Source organism: Carlito syrichta, unplaced genomic scaffold, assembly GCF_000164805.1.
Source record: "Carlito syrichta isolate Samal-C Ts95f unplaced genomic scaffold, Tarsius_syrichta-2.0.1 Scaffold135894, whole genome shotgun sequence".
NCBI classification, from domain to species: domain Eukaryota; kingdom Metazoa; phylum Chordata; class Mammalia; order Primates; family Tarsiidae; genus Carlito; species Carlito syrichta.
The window spans coordinates 52909-66990 of NW_007079990.1; the positions used below are offsets into that span (position 1 = coordinate 52909).

The window sequence follows — 14082 nt, forward strand, 5'->3', positions numbered from 1 at the left end:
TTGGCTTCGGGGTGGGGCACGGGTCCAGCCTCCCGGGGTGTCGGAGCTGGACGTCATTGCTTGCGGCGCTCTCACGGGTCCCTGTGCCTTCTGTGCCCTGCCAGGAAACAGGCTCGCTCTCCCCGTGGGAAACCTCCTCGCGACAGGATGAGTCTGCAGTGGACTGCGGTTGCCACCTTCCTCTACGCAGAGGTCTTTGCTGTGCTGCTTCTCTGCATTCCCTTCATTTCTCCCAAAAGGTATGGCCTATGGAGCACACGAAGGAGCCCCGTGGCCAATGTGTGCAGAGTTGGTGGACCCTGAAATTGGGGCCAGGTGGAACAGGTAGAACCTGTCTGGGGTGGGGGTGGCGGGAGTTGTGTTTATTTCTGCCAATCCTCCACTCTCTTCGGCTTTGTCATATCTCACCTAGCTCCTTTCCTGTGTCCCCTGCCTTCTGGTCTTCAGAATGCCCCAGAGGGAAGAAGCTCTAGTCATGGGTCAGGAAATGATGCCTCCCCACTTACCCTCGGGTCCCTGGTGTGCGGGGATGGCAGTGTGGGATCCAGAAGACTTGCACCACCAGGCCATATTGCTGCTGACTTGGTGACTCTTGTCCTCCTAACTAGTCTCCCTGGCATTGCGCAGTAGCCTCATGAGCATTACTCAGCCTACAAAGGATGAAGCCATATTCCCTGCTAGTGAACTGGCGACTTGTTAAAAGTTAATGGGAAATTAATTTTTAATTACGTATGACACGTGAGCACATTATCTCTCTTTTAATTAGGATATTACAAATACGGCTAAGTCTCTTCAGGTATTTTGAAAACTTTTATTTTCATGAAAAATGCAGACCCCTGATGTGATAGCATAGAAAGTACACAACACCACCAGCTAAGGAATGTTCTTGCCAGAAACCATGCTTGCATGCAGTTGAGAGGATATGCAGAGGCAGAGGGCCTCTTGGAGCTGCGATCTGGGAAATTTTATAGGACGAACAACCTGGTTTCTGCACAAAGTAGATTGGAAAAGAAAAAAGAGGGAGAGAGGAATAAATTTACAAGGGAGACAAGATGCTTATCTGCTAAATGTCGAGTCAGTACCGTGTTGGGTTCGGAATCAGGTTGAATCAAACAAGCCTACTGTTAAATGTAATAAACTTTTGAGCTCAAACTCTGATAATGAGGCCTTGTTGATTCTAGCAACATGTACACACTTCTGAAGGCGCTTCTCTTTTAGAGCTACAGTCTGAAGTATTTGTGGATGGAAATGATATTTCCTAATAATCCAGGGTGTAGACAAAACCAAAGATTTGTTGTGTAGAAAGACAGTGCAAAGAACATCTGCATTACAGATGTGGCAAACGTTTGGAATACTACAAAGGAAAGTACAATGAATGTAAAGTAAATTTCTCTCTTCAGAGACTACCAGTGTTTAAGACTGGTTTTCTAGACATTTATATATATGGGCAAGCATCCTAAAAACATAACACAGAACATAGCCGGGTGCGGTGGCTCACGTCTATAATCCCAGCACGTTGGGAGGTAGAGGCAAGAGGATTGCCTGAGCCCAGGGGTTTGAGACTAGCTTGGGCAACTTGGCGAGACCTCATCTCTACAATAAATAAAAACAATTAGCCAGTGTGGTGGTGCGTGCCTGCAGTTCCAGCTACTTGGAAGGCTGAGGCAGAAGGATCACCTGAGCCCAGCAGGTCAAGGCTGTGGTGGCCATGAGTGTGCCACTGCACTCCAGCCTGGGCAACAGAGTGAGACTCCAACTCAAAAAACAAAACAAAAGACGCTCTTGAACAGATGTCAGAAATCGGAGAATTGCAAGCATCAGAGGCTGACTGTATGGGCTGTTTGGCTATCAGAGTAGAGTACAAAACTGGGTTTTTGTTCTTAGAGCCCTGGATCCCAGGTGTGTGAGCTTTCTCCTCAGCCCCATCCTTTTGTTTTCTTCACAGATGGCAGAAGATTTTCAAGTCCCGCCTGGTGGAGTTGGTAGTGACCTATGGCAACACCTTCTTTGTGGTTCTCATTGTCATCCTTGTGCTGTTGGTCATTGGTGAGTGAGCTGTGTCTGAGGGCTGCTACCTGACCTAGACCCTGGACTCTGCTGCAAAGCCCCGTGCCGCTTTCAGAGTATAGCGTATGGTTTTGCCTTCTGAGACAGGCCAATTAAACGCCCTGTCTTTCTCTTGGGAAAGAGGCTCCCTTTGTCCATGCTGTTGACTGCTAGCAGGGCCTTCGCTTTGAGAAGTGCCTCTAGCAGTAGGCATGGGGTTATACCAGGCAGCCTTTATGCACCCTTATGATGAATATCTCACATCTCTGAGACTGCTCCTTGGGTCATTCTAGAACTAAGTCTAGAGAAACTATCTTGCCTTTGACCTTGGTCTGAGTAGTGCTCCCACTTGTCATTTAAACAGCAGAAATGGCTGGACACAGCCTCTAATGGAAGGTTGAGCAACCAAGTAGACAGTGAGCCTAGCTAGGAAGGGAAGTCCTGCTGTTTCCTGTAGTAGGAGGGGGAGACCGAGATGCCTGGCACTGTGTCTTGGGGACAAATCCCAGACCTCTCTGGATCTGGGCTAGACCGTAGGTTTTTCCAGGTCCTTCCAACTTTGTAGTTTTATAAACCCTGGTGTTGAGGTGCATGCCAGCAAGGACTTGAAAGAGAAACTGGTACAAGGGCAAGTTCAGGGATGGGGCCAGGGCATGTGGTATTAAAATGGAAGGCGAACATTTTACCATGAGGTGGTAGCATGGCCATTTGGACACGAGGAATCAATAGAGCTCTTGTTTGGCTGTTAGATGTTTGTTGTTTTGCTGTGGTAAGAAATCAGTATGTCCCCCTGCTTGGACTTTGGAGTAATGACTTGGCTTTGCTTGGACAGCAGTCTTGTCTCAGAGCTGTGATGCTCCCTTAGGTGCAGAGCACTACTTTCCTCCTGAGTCCCCGGTAGAAATTCAGCAGGGGGTATGGGCCGTGGTTCAGGCAATGTACAAAGCCCCACCTATTAACTGCAACATGAGGCATTTCTCCTACCTAACTGCTCAGGGCCTGACAGGATATGTTCAGGCAGGACTGCCTCTGAATAGGCCGGGTGTGGCCTGCCAGTTCCCAGCCACATAGGGTTAGGTACCAGCTGCCCGAATACCTTGCTGTTCTTGAAATACCTGGCAAGACCCCAAGAGGCAGCTCTTTCCAATCAGGATTCTTTTCCTGAGTAGCCTCTGAATCAGGAGCAAGTAGGGAAATAAATGTATCATCCTTGGGGCTAAGCTTCGTAAAAAGTGAGCTACTGATGTTTTGAACCGAGCCTGTGTGGTTTTGCTTTTGGGTTTGAGGTGGAGGCAAAAATTGGGAAAGGGAGGGACCATGTTGAGGATTATTCCCTCAGGGCCTTGCTCCTCCTCCAAAGCAGAACCACAAACGTGTTTCTTTCCTAGTGCAGCTTAGTGGGCCAGAGAGATCCTTTGCAGAATCCCATGGCTGACAAGGCCTTCATGCTTTTTTGGGATCAGAGAAGTGCTTGGAAATTCTAGAGGGACATACGGCTGTGACGACTGGCTGCTTCCCACCTTCATGTTAAGAAGCATAATCTAGAGAGAGCTGCAGAGCCTTTTGCAAATATAAGTGTTAGTTAATTGCAGATGCTAACTAAAGGGTAACGGGCATAGCCAGCCAGAGCTGCAGCCTTGCCTCAGAGGGGCCTTGAGTGGATCCCACTCAGATGAGGAGTTGCTGAGGGTGCAGGATCCACTCACCTGGGCTGAGGCCTGAGATGGGGAGGCCCTAGTTTTGCTGTAGGACTTGGGCTTGTGTTGCTCAGTGTCCTCTGCCTCCACTCTCCTCTTTGCTATTGGCCAAGGTGGTCCTTAGAATGGTGGGATTTCTGCGTTCAGATAATGTAGAAAACATGTTTTTAAATCTTGTTTTTCTGATTACAAAGATAATACATACTTATTTTTAAAATTCAAAAATTGAATTTAGAAAGTTAAAGTTCCCCATAATCTTGACCATCATGAACCATCATGTAACCATCATGAATACTTTGTTGTGTGTTTCTGCAATCATTTTCTATGCTGACGTCTTTTTAAAAATGTTTATAGCAGTGAGATAGTATACACAGTGTTTTGGATCGTGTTTTTTCCTACTTATTACACCTTAGATGTCCTTTTATAGCAGTTTCATTCTTTTGAAAAATTGAGTAGTATTCTCTCATATGGTTGTACCATAATTTAATTCCTTTGTAGTACACATCCTCATATCATTGCAAATTTCTGCAAATGCTTCTGTGGGATAAATTTCATAGAGGTGGAGTTGCTGAACCCAAAGATGTGAAGTTTCCATTTTATAACAGGTGTGTTGTTTATACCCCTGCTGACAGTGTTTGAGAGTGTTCACTTGATGGTACAGAGTGAACACAAAGACACCAAGAGGGTAGGCAGATTTTTATAATACAAGATCAGCTTTAGCCAGGCGCAGTGGCTCATGCCTGTAATCCCAGCACTTTGGGTGGCAGAGGTGAGATGGTTGCCTGAGCCCAGCCTGGGCAACTTGGTGAGATCTCGTCTCTATAGAAAATAAAAAAAAAAAAATTACCCCGGTGTCCATTCCTGTAGTTCCAGCTACTTGGAAGGTTGAGGCAGAAGGATCATTTGAGCCCAGCAGGTCAAGGCTGCGCTGGCTGTAAGGGTGCCATGGCACTCCAGCCTGGGCAACAAAGTGAGGCTCTGATTCAAAAAAAAAAAAAAAAAAATCAGCTTAAAAACCAAGCAGAAATTAAGAACCAAATGATGCTCCTACAGTGAAACCTTGTCTCTCTTACATGGAGTCTATTACAAGCCTTCTTTAGGTAGATCTTTGTGTACTGCCATAAAAAAGATATCTCAAGCCGGGCTTTCTGGCTCAGCCTGTAATCCTGCGCCTTTGGGAGGCTGAGGTGAGTGGATTGCCTGAGCCTGCGGGTTCGAGACCTGCCTGGGCAACTTGGTGAGACCTCATCTCTCTAATAAAACAAACAAAAAAATGAACCGGGCGTGGTAGTGCGCGCCTGAAGTTCCAGGTACCTGGAAGGCTGAGGCAGAAGGATCGCCGGAGCCCAGCAGGTGGAGGCTGCAGTGGCCGGGAGTGGCCGCTGCACTCCAGTCTGGGCGACAGAGTGAGACTCAAACTCAAAAAAAAAAAAAAGATATCTCAGAGTAAATGGGGAAAAGCAGTAGGTTTGGTGTGGTTCCATTTCTACATTATAGACACATGTATCCACATAAATATCTTTTGAAACTGGAGCACTGGTATGTCTCATGGTGGCTCTTCCAGGAGCAGAGGCTATTCATTCATTCAACTTATATTTCAGCACTCTCTCTGCACCCAGAACTGTACTGGGCCCTGGGGTTGTAGTAGAAAAGACTTCTGCTCTTGTGGAGTTTGGAGTCTAGTTTGGGAGAGATGGACAAAAAAACCAGTTCAGAGATGGATGTGTTGCAAAGCAGATGACATGGGATAATGTGACTGAAAGTAGCTTTAGATAAAGTGTACACATTTTTGTCAGATATACTGCTGGAGGTGATTATTATGTTGTGAGATCCTCTCCCTTTCTACATTTCTGGTGTGTTTGAACTTTAAATGAGCATGAATACTTTTGGTAATCAGCATTAAACATTACAAGTAGTACAGTCTGTTGTAAAGCTTACGAACAGAAACCCTGGACCCTATAGTGGGCATCCTGTGGGTCTTGACTTCTAGGCATCTCATGTCTCTGGAGTAGGCATTTCCATAATCAGGACACCCTGGCTTACCATTGACTAATGGGCCAACTTGAGATAAACAGTACAGGTCACAGTTACGGGCACTGTGGGAAAAGCAAGCTACTCCCATTGCCAGCAGCTCCTTGGGCTTGATTAGCAAGCTTGTGGTCTGGGTAGGATGGACCAGGGGTTGACAGGCCAGAAGCTGGAAGAGAGAGTGTGTCTGAGGATGGGAGCTTCTGATAAAGCGTCCCACAAGGTACATGTGTGTGTGTCGGGTAACTGGGGAGGTGGGTGTAGGGAAGTGAGGCAGACCTGTCTGATGCTGGCTTCCTTCTATAGCCTGGTCTCATCAAGTGCTAGCTAAATGCCCGTGTCTCCTCTCTGCACCACAGATGCTGTACGTGAGATTCGGAAGTATGATGATGTGACTGAAAAGGTGAACCTCCAGAACAACCCTGGGGCTATGGAACACTTCCACATGAAGCTTTTCCGTGCCCAGAGGAATCTCTACATCGCTGGATTTTCCTTGCTGCTGTCCTTGTGAGTGAGGAGGGGCCAGGGGCTGTAGAGGGAGTCCTAGGCTAACCAGGTACATGGAACTGTGCAGGTTTGGTCTCTCTCCCTGTGGCTTTGACTCTTCCTCAGTCTGTGGCCTGGACCCCAGAGACCCTGTCTATGTTAGAAAAGCCACACTGTTTTCCGCTGACCTCTAGAGGCAGCATGGAGAGTGGAAGAGGACTGACTGGAACATTAGAAGACCCCAGTATACCACAGGCTCTCCTTAGGCAAACATACTACCATCTCATGCTCTGCCTGGAGATGGGAGTAATGACAAGGCCTTTCCTTCCTCTGGGTGAGGATCTTTGGAGCCAGCTTAAAAGGGAGCAGTCAAATGGGGGCTCTTTTTGTCTGGGGTGCTGACCTGGGGACAGTAGGTAGTAGTGGCTAGGCTGAACCTCTCCCCAGGCTGTTTCCTGGTGAAATCTGTAATGGGGGCACATCGTACTCCATGGCAGCCCAAGTATTTCTGGTGTTTTTTTTGCAAGACTTAATATCTTGTTCAGGGTCAGAAGGGTAGCTAGTTGGGCAAGACTAGACTACTATGAAGTGCCTTTTTAAGTCTGGGGTCCTGTTTGCTGTTTCCAGCTTCACACGGGTTCTGATCAGCTGGGTCTGGCTGAGAGGTGGGCATAAGCTCAGACCAAGGGCACATGAAGGTATTGGAAAGGTGTTTGCTGTGTGGTTCAGTGTTGAGAAGCCACGTGGCTTAGTTCATTTGTGTGCTGTTAAAACAAAATACGTGAGACTGGATCATTTATAAATAGTAGAAATGTATTTCTCACAGCTTGGGAGGCTGGTAAGTCCAGGACCAAGTAGGTTTGATGTCTGGTGAGGGCTGCTCTGTTTCCAAGATGATGCTTTTTGTGTCCTCTGGCAGGGAGGAAGGCGTGTCCTCACATTGTGAAAAGGAAAGAAGGGCAAAAACAGGGCCTAAGCTAGTTGCCTCCAGTCCTTTTATACGACACTAATTCATTCATGAAGGTGGAGCCATCGTGACTTAATCTCTTCTCAAAAGGCCCCGCCTCTTAGCGCCACCACAATGGGGATTAAATTTCAGCACATGGATTTTGAAGGCCATTCAGACCAGAGCACCAAGGTGAGAATGTGGATTCTTAGGCCAGGCTCATGGACAGGGATTCCCCACTTGATTTTGTGCCCAAAGACTCAAGACTCTCCATGCCTAGGGGATTCTTGCCCTCTAGTCACCTGGTGTGTCCTGCTTCACTAGGCATTAGGATAACTACTTGTCTGGGTTTAGCTTTTCAGAAAATATCTTTAATTACTGAGATGATCTTAGATTCTCTGGGTCTAAGTTGGAAAGGAGGGGTGGGTAGAACTGGAATAGGCAAATATCTTTTCTTTTTTTTTTTTTTAATTGGAGTCTCACTCTGTCACCCAGACTGGAGTGCAGTGGCCGCTCCTGGCCACCGCAGCCTCGACCTGCTGGGCTCCGGCGATCCTTCCGCCTCAGCCTTCCGAGTAGCCGGAATTACAGGCGCGCGCTACCACGCCCGGCTAATTTTTTGATTTTATTGTATTGTAGAGGTGAGGTCTCGCCAAGTTGCCCAGGCGGGTCTCGAATCCACAGGCTCAGGCAATCCACTCACCTCAGCCTCCCAAAGGCGCAGGATTACAGGCTGAGCTGCCGAGCCCGGCTAGCAGATATCTTTTCAAGATAATGTATTTGATCACAGGTGTGATCTGCAAGCTTGCCATCTCCATCTTCAAACTTAGGAAAGTCAGGAAATGAGAAGGCTGGAAGGAGTCAAATACATATCATAGATTTTTCAGGAAGCTCCAAAAAAGTATGATCTTGTGGTCTGAGACTGAAAAGGAAGCAAATGTGGAAAACTGAGTCTCAGAAACCAAATCCTGAGTATGCCTGCAAGTGAACCAAATGAGGAAAAAAAGACCACAGAGTGGAGAGCAAGGGAGAAGACTAAGGCTATTTACCAGAAAAGCATCCAGAGTTGTAAGAATAGTGTTGGGAAGGTGAAAATCTGTCAGGAGCTATAAATCGTGAAACACAGGAAGAACTGGGGAAAAGGCAGTCCCCTGTGTATGTCTGTGTTAAGCGAGGAGATGGAGGGTAGAAGGACAAGGCAAAGGAATCATTGGGATGATAGGTTTGAAATCCCAGGTGAGCGAGGGTATGCCAGAGTGCCTAGCTCTTCTAAATGATGCATTTTGCACTTTGACTTGTTGAAATGTCCAGAAGCTGTTGAGATCATCTGCAGGTGGAATTGCCCTCAATCCTTGAGGCGCTGCAGAGTGAGAGGGTTGCTGGCAGACTGCAGACAGGCAAGCACCCTAGTTTCCAAAAGGGAGGAGAGGGTAGGTGAGGGACTAACTAGAATGGAAGCGTTTGCCTTTGATCTCAAGCCGCGTTCTAGAAATAATAGCTTGTATGCTTTCCGACAAGAGGGGGTATCATTGGTGACGACTGTGAATTCCTGGTGAAGTTCTAGTGCTCTCATCCCTGCCTTCTGGAGAGCTGATGTCGGTGGATTTTCACACGGCGCTTGCCAGCCTCCACGTCTGTTATTGTGGACCAGGTGTGGAGTGCGGAGAGGGTGCTGGTGGACCAGTGTAGTGAGGTGTGGCCCTAACCCGTGTGAATGGCGACTGCATGGATCAGCGCCCTCCACATAGAGGCCTTGGGAGGCTCACTCTCTCCCCCTGGCCCGCTCGATGTTTATCTGCATGAGGACATTTGTCAGGCAAGCAGATGTAGGGAGAAATGGACACTAGGAGTTACAGCAAGTGGGCTAGCGAATCAGAACCCTCAGCTGTCCAGATGGGCTCACGGATCACGCCAACTTGAATGAGGCTTGAATTTTTAATGGAGAAACATAAATGTGCATGTAGGTTCATAAAGGTCAGAGAAGACTGAGCTAAACAGGGACTCAGAGACTTGAGTCCCTATGAACTCCTGGAGAAGTTCTATCACTCCTGTCCCTGCCTTCTAGCGATCTAATGTAGGTGATGGAGAGTAGACGGACTTGCAGCATGGCAGTGCGTAACTGCAACTTGGTATGAGTTAGTGATGCGCTACTGCAAAATCTGCAGATCTGTTAGTGCCCCTTAGTGAAAGCCAGGGCCACTGGGGCGGAGGTGCTAGCCCTGCCAGGCTTGCTGTCAGTCATGTGCTACCTGGAGGGTTGTATTTGGGATCCCACGTTTTTGAGAGTTGCCAGCAAACTGCAGATTGCTACTTGAGAAGCTGTCACAGCATAGCAGATATGCTGGTGCAGTCCCCCACAGACTGGTTTTTGAGTCCTTAACTCCTGTGACTCCATTCGGTGCTCCTGATTCTGCTTCTAGGGCACCTTCAGGTTAGGTGCTAACAGGTATTGTCTGACTGCACCAGGAGACAGTGAAATGGTCGCCTCTCTTCTGTGCCTTTAGGGTAGCCAGGCTACCAGATGAGTGCATGTGTGCTCAGAGCAGTCGTCTCTATGTGCATTCGTGTTAAGTCAGGATGTTCCAGGTTAATTCCTGCAGTTGACGTTTTGAAAAAAATGGACATATAGCAAAATTCACAATTTTGGTGTATAGTTCAATGAATTTTTGTTGACAGACTCAGAGCATCAGTTAATACCATGATCAGGATGCACAGCAGTTTGCAGTTTCCTGTCTAACCTAAACGGGCGGTTTCCAGTAAAGGCAGTTCTCGTTATACCTTTCAGTATTTCCAAAGTGGTGTGCAGAGGCTGGAGAATGGAGTCCACTTTGGGCCCACTGTTGTGGTCTGCTCTTACAGTCCTGACCTGCTGTCTCTGGTGTTAGCAGCCCATCCCACTTTTCTGGTATCTTTTTCTTTGATAAGCTTGTGGGGCCTTGCCTCATTCACTTTTTTTTTTTTTTTGAGTTGGAGTCTCACTCTGTCGCCCAGGCTGAAGGGCAGTGGCATGCTCCCGGCCACCGCAGCGTCGACGTGCTGGGCTCGAGCGATCCTTCCGCCTCGGCCTTCCAAGTAGCTGGAACTACAGGCGCCCGGCTAATAATTTTTTGATTGATTGTAGAGATGAGGTCTCGCCAAGTTGCCCAGGCGGGTCTTGAACCTGCGGGCTCAGGCCATGCACTCACCTCGGCCTCCCGAAGGCGTGGGATGACAGGCGGAGCCACTGAGCCCGGCTCATCTCATTCATTTTGAAATGGGCCTGACAAGATGAGTGGCTATATTAACTTCTTGGTCAGATTGCTCAAGCAGCCACACACACCTTACTTCACCTTAGCTGGAAGAGCATCGTAAGCTGTGTGTCAGCTGCTTTGCTGTGCATGCAGCACCCTCCCATGAGCTCCCATCCAGCTGCCTGATCAGAAACAGTCACAAGGCTGGTCTTGTGTGACTTCTCAGAAGAAGGCTTACCAGCTGCCCACAGATGATCTGGTTAACCGTGTCTAGAATTTTGCCAGAAATATATCCTGCTCCGTAGTCTGAGGGTTAGGTCCGTCCTGGAATAGCAGCTGTGGTCCTTGAGGAACTTACCTTTTCGTTGATGTTAGCCCTAGAAAAGGTCTTGTCCAGCCTTGTGTCTGCACAGCCTATCTGCAGTTTGCAGGAAACACTTCAGAAGCAAAAGTTACCCTCTTTATGATTTCTTCCAGTTACAAAAGTTATACTGACTCGTTGTAAAATCAACAAGCCCCTCTCTCCCCACCTCCAGGAAAAACTTCAGAGAAGTGTCAGGTGAGTTCCCCTGTGGTCCCGTCCCCAGAGATAGCTGCAGGTAATAGTTGGGATGTTTCTGAAATTTTTAATTTTTTAAATATACATGTATAGCTTTTTTCTTAAATACCATGGTGGTTTTTACCTTGCTTTCACTAGCCTTTTTCACTTAACATGACGTCTTAGTGGTTTTTCCACATGACTCATACAGACTTCCTTCATTCTTTTGATTGTCTGGATACATGGTCTGTCACCCAGGCTGGAGTGCAGTGGCACAGTCAGAGCTCACTGCAGCCTTGACCTTCTGGGTTCCAGTGATCCCCCTGCCTCAGCTTCCTGAGTAGCTGGGACTGCGGGCATGCACCACCATGCCTGGCTAATTTAATTTTGTTGTTGTTGTTGCTTTGTTGCGCAGGCTGATTTTGAACTCCTTGGCCTCAAGTGATCCTCCTACCTTGGCCTCCCAAAGTGCTGAGATTACAACCATGAACCACTGCACTGTCCATCTCTCATTCTTCTTCTTTTTTTTGAGTTGGAGTCTCACTCTGTCGCCCAGACTGGAGTGCAGTGGCCGCTCCCGGCCACCGCAGCCTCGACCGGCTGGGCTCTGGCCATCCTTCCGCCTCAGCCTTCCAAGTAGCTGGAACTACAGGCGTGCGCTACCACGCCCGGCTCATTTTTGATTTAGTGTAGAGATGAGGTCTCGCCAAGTTGCCCAGGCGGGTCTCGAACCCGCGGGCTCAGGCAATCCACTCACCTCAGCCTCCCAAGGCGTGAGATTATAGGCTGAGCCACCGAGCCCGGCTTCATTCTTCTTAACATTTGTGTAGTGTTCTGTTATCTGAGGGCACCATCATGGTTTAACCAATTCCCTACTCAGAGATATGTGAGATGGTTATTTTTTTTTTCCTGTTTTACTCCAGCCTGTGTGTGCCATTGAAATTTTTGCTGTTAAAAAAACCAGTGTCCCACATCTGTGGTTTCTGCTCTGTCCTTTGCACACATTGTGTTCCTTTTTTCCTTTTTCTCTTTTTAATCATTAGAACTGGATTGCTAGCACCTGGTCCCCTGGCACTTCGCTGCTGCCAGTGCGGCCTGGAGCCCAGCAGCCTCAGTAGGACCTGGTCTTGTTGGAAATGCAGACTTTTGGGCTTGCCTGGGGCCTGCTGGTTGGAGCCTTGGTTGGTTCTGTCAGAAACCATGTTGTGGCTACCCTTTGGATTTGGGGGGCACTTTCTCTTGGAGAGTGCCTCTCACATCTGCCAACACAGACTGTCTGCCCTAGATAAGTTGTAAATCAATGGGATAATCCCTATTGCAGGCTGATCCTTTTTATGTCCTATGAGTCCTTGTTTATGTGCCCCTTCAAATCTTTATGCACATTCTTTAAAAAATGAGCCACTGTCACCTGGGCATGGTGACTCATGCCTGTAATCCCATCACTTTGGAGGCCAGGGTGGGAGGATTGCTTGAGCCCAGGAGTCTGAGACCAGCCTAGGCAACATATTGAGACCTTGTCTCTACAAAAAATAAAAAATTAACCAGGCATGGTGGCGAGTGTGTGCAGTCCTAGCTACTCAGGAGGCTAAGACAGGAGGATTGCTTGAGCCCAGGAGGTCAAGGCTGCAGTGAGCCATGATCATACCACTGCATTCCAGCCTGGGCGCAACAGAGTGAGCACCCTGACTCAAAAAAAAAAAAAAAAAAGAACCACTGTCATTTGCCCCGTGCATGCCTGTAAGTAATAAGAGCAATGTCTTTCCTTTTGCCCTGAGTCATGTTTGGCTGTAGTATGAGAAGTGTGTGGTGAGGTCCCCTCATGATCTTAGCAGACATTAGCACTTTTCCATTACTGTCTATAAGACAGTGCTGGACTGTTAGCACAGAGAGGACAGAGGGACGCCCAAATTGACCATGCATACCTTCACATGTTCTAGTTGTCTGCACCTGGGAGGGATGGCGGAGGATTCAGAAGCCTGAAGGCTCATGTTCCCAGGCTGATGCTGCCACTGGAGCAGCTGTGTGGCTTTGGATAAGCAACTCACCCTCTCATCCTAAGTATTCTCATCTGCTTAAATTTAAGAACGGCTATGTGACTTCGCGTGTGTGTGTGAGTGAGAGAGAGAAGGAGCTGTTTGTGTGTCATCTTGGTTCTAGTTGGGACCGATAAGGACTTTAGTCATTTTTCTTTTTTTTTCTGAGTTGGGTGTCTCACTCTGTCGCCCGCGTGAAAGTGTACTGGCACGATCATGTCTCATCACGGCCTTGACCTCCTGGGCTCAAGAGATCCTCTGGCCTCAGCCTCCCAAGTAGCTGGGACTACAAGCATGTACTACCACATCTGGCTAATTTTAAAATTTTTTTTTTCTTTTGTAGAGACAAGGTCTTGTGTTACCCAGGCTGGTCCTGAACTCCTGGGCTTAAGTGTTCCTCCTGCCTCAGCCTCCCAAAGTGCTGGGATTACAGGTGTGAGCCACCACACCCAGCTATCCCTCATATTACGTGGGCCTTTGTAAACAGAAAAGGGCAGTCAGGCGAGATGGAGTGACCTGGGTTGCACAGCTTCTAAGCAGCCAAGCTCAGAGCCTGGCCTAGTGGTGATCCCTAGTCCAAATACCAGGTTGTTTGTGTTGCTGGAAGCTGCTAGTACTGGAAAGCTGTCATAGCCCACCTCTGGCTATAGAGCAGATAGTGGGCTGCTTTCTCTCCTGAGTAATCATTTTCTGGCTTTTGGCAGGAAGTGCCTGTACAGTCTGTGAGCTAAAATTCATCTTCCTGTGTGTCCTCTTTCCTTCTTAGTCTTGGTTTTATAAGTCTGACAACTCTAATCTCTTAGTCCCTTTCATATATCTGAATATCAGTAAGTTACCTGGTAGCTCATAATTGTAGAAAGATGAGCCTTTAAATATACAAAAATAGGAAAAGAAGTTCTCTGAAATGCTACTATAACCACTGTAGATGTATACCTTTGCCATATACCTTTCCAGATTTTTCATGTTTTCCCCGCTTGAGGGTTTTGTTTTTAAGACAGGGTCTTTCCACCGGGCTCGGTGGCTCAACCTGTAACCCCGCGACTTTGGGAGGCTGAGGTGAGTGGATTGCCTCAGCCCG

The 14082-nt window shown here is 47.9% G+C and overlaps 1 protein-coding gene across 2 annotated transcripts in view; it reads left to right on the plus strand.

The window, feature by feature from the left end:
• The window catches only part of BCAP31 (B-cell receptor associated protein 31), a 29033-nt gene that overhangs the window by 752 nt on the left and 14199 nt on the right, over nt 1-14082 (plus strand). The window contains exons 2-4 of one of the 2 annotated variants that reach the window (XM_008049640.2): nt 105-239; nt 1946-2046; nt 6131-6278. In XM_008049640.2, coding sequence (XP_008047831.1) covers nt 148-239; nt 1946-2046; nt 6131-6278 — 341 coding nt within the window. In that variant the 5' untranslated portion in view covers nt 105-147. Of the gene's footprint in view, nt 1-103; nt 240-1945; nt 2051-6130; nt 6279-14082 lie in introns of those variants that run through there. The other variant, XM_021708368.1, reaches the window with a different exon arrangement.